We start from the raw sequence: 6300 nt of genomic DNA, 5'->3' as shown, positions 1-6300 counted from the left end.
GAATCTGTAACAGAGAGTATTATATTGTTTTAATCAGGAGGTCAAGATCCAGTGTTATAGATATGCGTTATTATACCGAATTTCTTTGCACTGCCAAGAACAGACATTCTTTACTTCTTAACCCTCCATTCCTATAGGTGTCACTATAGTCGGACTCCCCTCCCCTTCTCCACTCCTCCTCCTCCTCCTCGTCGGTCCACCTCCACCTCCGATCCACTGTGAAAGGCTGTGCGCGTTTTGAAGGTTGACAGGAGGAGACGCCACTGAGCGTGAGATCCCGGGACAGACCTCCTCAGCCGGGGCGGAACCCACCCAGAGTCCTCCTCATCCCCTCCACCCCGCCCACCTCCCCCCTCCCGCCCCAATCCCAAGGTCTTGTCCTCCCGGGCGCGCACGGCACGGGGATGCCGCAGACAACACGGACGTTCACGTCAAAAAGTTAAACCGCCTCTGGTCGCGCGGCAGAATGCACCGTGACGGCTGCGTGGTGTCTCTTCAAGGTCAGCCCCGGAGCTCCGCCGCCGCCGCCGCCTCGCGGGCCAATTTCTCGGACAGCAGGGGACGACGGAGTGGCGCGGAGGAAGAGGAGGAGGAAGGGATGCCGCTGAGTCTCGCTCGCCTCCAGCATCAACAATGACATCTCCCCCCCGACGAGGACGTCGCTGGCCACTGACACGGGAGCGGCTGAACTTGTGAAACACCGCTGTGAGGAACAGCCAGCTGTGTTTTTCCCCCCCAAACAAACTTGTTAAAACCAATCTCCTGGCGTTTCCTGCTTCCCTGCTCCGGCGGCCTGTGACGGTTTGTGACGGCTCACCTGGACACCGACTCAACGCTGAAGGCACACCGGAGAGGTGAACCCGACGGTTTTGCTCGAATTAACCGAACTGACCGGTTGAGTCGGGATGTTCTTCTGTTAAGCAACCAGCAGCGACGTTAAACACTGAGGAGTCGCCTCTAAGCCAACTTCCTTGAACTTGTTGTTTATTTTGGTGAGGACTTTTCTTTCCTAAATTATCGCCATGGCTCGGAGGACCGCCGGCTCTCACCGCCCGGCCGGGTTCGCCCGGGGTCTCCCGGAGCGGGGGCTGCTCCTGCTGGTGGTGCTGGTGCTCCTGGAGGGCTCCGTGCTCCCCCTCGGAGCTGCCAGCTCTCCGGATATCAGCCACCAGGAAAAACTCGACGAGCAAAATGTGGCGGCCGAGACGCATAACATCACGAAGAAGCCTTTCCCCGTGTTGAGCATTGACTACCACCACATACAGACCCCCTTCGAGATCTCCTTGTGGGTGCTGCTGGCCTCTTTAATGAAATTAGGTGAGTGTCCCGTCCTTGTCGTGTGGATGTTACGCGTTTGGGTTCCCTGAGTTCAGGAAACGCTGTGGGTGGCCTTGGTTACAGGTGCTTTCATTGCAGGTAAGCAGCCATCTGCTCCAGTATACTATTACCCGGCTATTGTTTATTATTGCTGGTGCACCTGATGACCGGACCGATATACAACAACAAGCTGGCATTCATCGGCACAAAGAGCACTAATTAATAGACCTTTTCAGTGACTAAATGGCCAACGTGTTGCTTGTGGTATTCGGGAAAGATAAATAGAAACTGGCACTTGGTATGCTGATAGAACAAGTTTGTCCTGAACTGCTGAAATCAGTCTTTCAGGATTGCTGGTCAGACAAGATTACGCATCAGATCTGTCGGTCTCATGGAGGACTAGGATGGAGCTGTACATACTCCTTGCAGTAGTGATGACTAAGCAGCTCAGAGCAACTGCTCCCAACGTCTGATATCCTATTCACAATTTTATCCAGCTCTCAACAGTGGGACACACTATATAACCTCAGATAAGCTCTCTACTTTCCTCCCTGGTGTTTCCCGACTTGTATGCTCCTCCCCTCTCCATTCATTGTTTTGTTTTTGCATGTCTTCCCTCTTTCTACTTACCAACCCGTCTTTCCTCTCAATTATCAATCCTTCCTCGTGCAGGGATGTCTTAAACACTGCATTGTCCTCAGCTTTATTTATTTATTTTTATTGAGAAACCAGCTTGTCATTTCCCTGCAACATCACGGGAGCCTGACAGAGCAGAAGCGTGTTGCTGGAGGAAATACTGCCTCTCTGTCTGGGCGAAAAGCCCAGTGTCTCAGGGGAGAGGACAGGCAGAGAGAGAGAGAGAGAGAGAGAGAGAGACCACCTGGCTCTGGTAGCTTAGTTGTAGGACACCGCTCAAGGACACTGAGTGAATTTGTGGGATTGGCATATGGGCGGAGAACGAGCTTCAGGAATGATGAAAGTATGAAGCAGACGAGTTAAAAGCCTGAATGAGTGTGCATGCTGACAGCAGCAGCAGACAGCGGTGACCTTAAGCTGTTGATTATCCTGGACTACTGAAACTGAGCACTGGGGAATCTGTTGTGACTGCTCAGCCTTGGCCATGTCTTTGATTCATCTTCTAAGAATATATATTACTGGTCTAAAAGCACTAACACAGTCCATTTACCTCTTAAGTGATCCTGCCTGTGCATGCTCCCCTTCTCTCCTCATTTTCCACAAGTACTTTTCTTGAATGTATACTCTGTGCAGCAGCTTTTCACATTCAGTTCAACCTTTGACTAGAAGTTCACCAAAAATTTGCCAAAATTGGTGGAAAATGGACAAAATCTTCTTCTTTTTTTTTTTTGACATTCTTGAATTTGACTTTTGTTGCCAAGCTGCAAAATGTTCTTTTAGAATTCTTTACGAATCCAGGACTCATAAGCTATAGTTATTCCAAGAAGTGTGGTGTAGAGCTTTCTTAAAGCAATGCAGGGTTTCAACATCAGTTTGATTACAATCAGTAAGAAAAAAAAAAAATCTTATCTAAATGGCCTTGTTCTACATTCACTCTGTGAAAGTAATATGTAACGTATTGCCAACTCACTACATAAATGAGACCGCGCCTGCAGAGTGTATAGGAGGGAGTACCACCTGTACGGGTCATAATTTCATTAAACATTTAACAGGCTCTGAACTTTCAAATTGGCTTCAGGTGAGGTCGGGTGCGATAACGTTGACTAGTAATACTTGAGTGGGCAGTGTGCCACACCTTTTGCTAATTACCTTGGCGGCCGTGAGGCTGCTTGGTTCTGTACCAGCAAAGGTCCCTGCATCATGTCTGACAAGTCCAGTCAGTCTCCCCGGCCATTTATTATTCACAACTCGCCAAACAATTTGAAGAGAGAAGGTGTATGTTACTCCAGTGTGACAGTCTGTGAAAGCCACACATAATTACAAGTGGAGTTGTGGTTATCTGAGTATAGCTTTTTGTCACACACTGCAACCTGAGCCATGATTTTTTTTGTTTTGTTTTTGTTTGAGCTTCATAGACATGGACTTTCTGAATTGTACTTATTAAAATCAATATGATTTCATGTTTGGCTTAATTTTGTTCATTGTGTTTGCTGTGAACCAAAAAAAGCTTCACAATGTGTGGCTAACTGGCAAATTGTTGTTCCAATCATATCATATGCGGCTTGCAGTGAATGGCTATTGGCACTTCCAGTAATGCTGTTGTAGTAATAACAAGGTGGAGAACGTTTTATAAGTGCAAGTAAACAATTTAGAGTAGATTTTATTCATTCTCTAGAGGAGAAATCGCTATTGGACAACTTGGATTTGCGTTTTAGCCTGAAATTTCATTTGAGTATATTTCTTGGCTATAGCAAACCTCAAATACGCATGTTGAAATAGCATGTGTCAGAGTGTATATATAATAGTATATACTGACCTCTTCCTTCATCCAGGGACATATAAGGTGTCTTAAGATCACGGGAAGTCTTCTGTGTTTCTCAGAACTTTAGGGACTCTTGCAGTGTGTGTTTGAACCAGATGAAACCAGAGGCTTCCTGATTTCCTAGAAACAACTTTTATGGTCCCAGCTCCAGAGCGGATTGGTTGAAGTTTGATGGAGGATACGATGACGGAGTGCGAGTGGTTAAACCGTGAGTAGAGCAGGAACAGACGACATGTTGAAATGTAAACGTATACAAAAGAGAGTTCCTGATTGTGAAAATTCACACATATGAATATTGATTCTCTCATTTGAGGAACTCCTAAGATGGTGAACAATCTGTGTCTTGTGATTGCTAAACATGCTATTGTGTGTGTGTGTGTTTTCTTTAAATCTGCTCTTCAACTGGTGGCTTAATTTGAAGAATGCTGAGGTTGTCCAAATTCTTTTCTTTGCTGTGTCAATAATTACCCAAAAGACCAACCCTTACTGTAAAGATTGCATTATCTATAGTCAACAACAGATAAGTTACTCATGCTGATAATGGGTGACAGATAGTGTCGGTGTGACGGGATTCATTGACCTGCTCATTCTGTAGAAACTGGGTTAGTCATTTCATTTGTTTTCTAAATTATTCTATTAACATTTATATTTAAGGCAGACTGCAAAAATATACCAAATATGAGCTTTAATTTGTTTATATTGAAAGGGTCTTACGGCACAGAAGACATCCTGTTCTTGATGTGGACATTTAATTAATGTCTTTGTTGTTGACAACCATTCGGAAACATGGACATAATGGCCTACTTATCTGTGATGTCTGTGTGATAAAGATTCCCAAGGAACTTGGCAAAACTTCAGTCAATGTCTAGCAGACTGTATTCTATTATCTTTATTGTTTTATTCGAGTGAATTCCAGAAGACTTTTCAGTCTTTGTCTCCAGAAAATGCTGACATAAGAAACAAATGTGTTCACCTCACAATTCATAAGACCTTACCACATGTGGTTATTTTTGAGGGCCTGCAGGCAAAACAGTCCTTATGGCAGAAAGTAACTATTGATCTTTAGAATAGTCATCTCTATGTGCGTGCACTTAAAACAGCAAAAGCCAATTGTCATTTCTGGTGGTATGCCTCAAGAGCACTTCAGTAATTGACCGAACGCAAAAAAAAAAAAAAAAGAACCGCCTGTTGCAGTACGTTCTCACAGATACAATTGTTTGAGGAACAGTATTGATGTTTTCCACAAAGGTTCACTCTTTGAGTCACCAAACATCAGGTGTGCAATATATTTTCAGTCGCAGTACTCGAGTTTCTTTCTAAACCCAGCATGGATTGTTGGGTCTTTGTCCATCCATCTATTTTCTATATCTCTTTATCTACCGTAGAGTCACAGAGCGCTGCTGCCAATCACAGCTGACATTGTGCTCAGGCAGGTCACACACTGGACAGGTTGACACAGAGAGACGGACACACGCATACACCGATTCACAACTAGTGTCAATTCAATGTCGCCAGTTAACCTCAAATATATTTTTGGGGTAATTTGGGAGAAAATGCGCACGATGGGGGAAACGAAACAAAAACAACCCTACAAGCCTCCAATTGGGGTTTTTTGGATTGATCCCACTATACCACTGTAAACCCTCAATCCCCCAATTTCTCTTTGTTTGAAATTTATATGATGTCTGATAACTTAAGGGCGTGTGTGAGATGTTACTTGTGAAAGACATTTGATGCCGTCACTGAACTCACTAAGAATAAGAGTCGAAATCCAGGTGGAGCGTCTTACATGCTAGCTTCTTTTCTGCATCCACAGCTTAGAATATAGCCTGGTGAGGAATCTCCTGCGTGAAACTGTTTTATGTTATTCAGATGTGATGCCAGGGATCAATCACAAGGCCCCGATGAACAATTTGAATCCACACTGGCCTTGCCCAAGCAACTGGAGAAGCACGTGTTCTTCATCCTGCAATGAAACAATGGCTCGTAACAACTTCACACATACAGAAGTGCTATTATCAGGAACAAGGCTAAAATCCCTCTAAATTGAATGTTTATTGGCCTTCCTGTAAACGCTGAAGTAGAATGGAGTTGGAAAGTGAGCCTGGGAGTCCAACATGGCAGTTTGAACAAATGGAATCAAATAAACAATCGGTAACAGTCTGGAACAAAGAGACTTTTCAAATGTATTTTTCTCTTTTGTGTTTGCTTAATCCAGGCAACTTGGGTGTCAGTCATGCACAGTTATTAGTCACCTGGCAACAAGACACAGTTCCTGGTGTTGTAAAATTATCATGTGTAGCAAATCCCAGGCTGGGCCAACACTGGGTACACATGCTGAAATGAAAGAGCCATTAGTCTTTGCTGTTGCTTTCAATAACCTTTGTATATCCAGGCTCCCAGGAGGGAGTGCGGCAAGGGCACAGTGGCAGCTTTTGTTGACAAGCAGCCACGACAACCCCCCCCCTTCATATTTACTGTAAGTCTTGACCGCAATGCAGTTGTGTGCTGTGAGTTAGCTAAGG

At 44.9% G+C, this 6300-nt stretch overlaps 1 protein-coding gene across 1 annotated transcript in view; it reads left to right on the top strand.

The window, feature by feature from the left end:
• Nucleotides 1–405: 405 nt before the first annotated feature.
• Nucleotides 406–6300, top strand: part of slc9a1a (solute carrier family 9 member A1a) — a 31174-nt gene continuing 25279 nt past the window's right edge. Inside the window, exon 1 of the mRNA XM_080501651.1 lies at nt 406–1317. Coding sequence (XP_080357777.1) covers nt 1023–1317 — 295 coding nt within the window. The 5' untranslated portion in view covers nt 406–1022. The remainder of the gene's footprint in view (nt 1318–6300) is intronic.

This window comes from Blennius ocellaris (assembly GCF_963422515.1).
Source record: "Blennius ocellaris genome assembly, chromosome: 8".
Taxonomy (NCBI): Eukaryota; Metazoa; Chordata; class Actinopteri; order Blenniiformes; family Blenniidae; genus Blennius; species Blennius ocellaris.
Note: the sequence above shows the minus strand (reverse complement) of the source record. Positions and strands in the feature narration are given on the sequence as shown.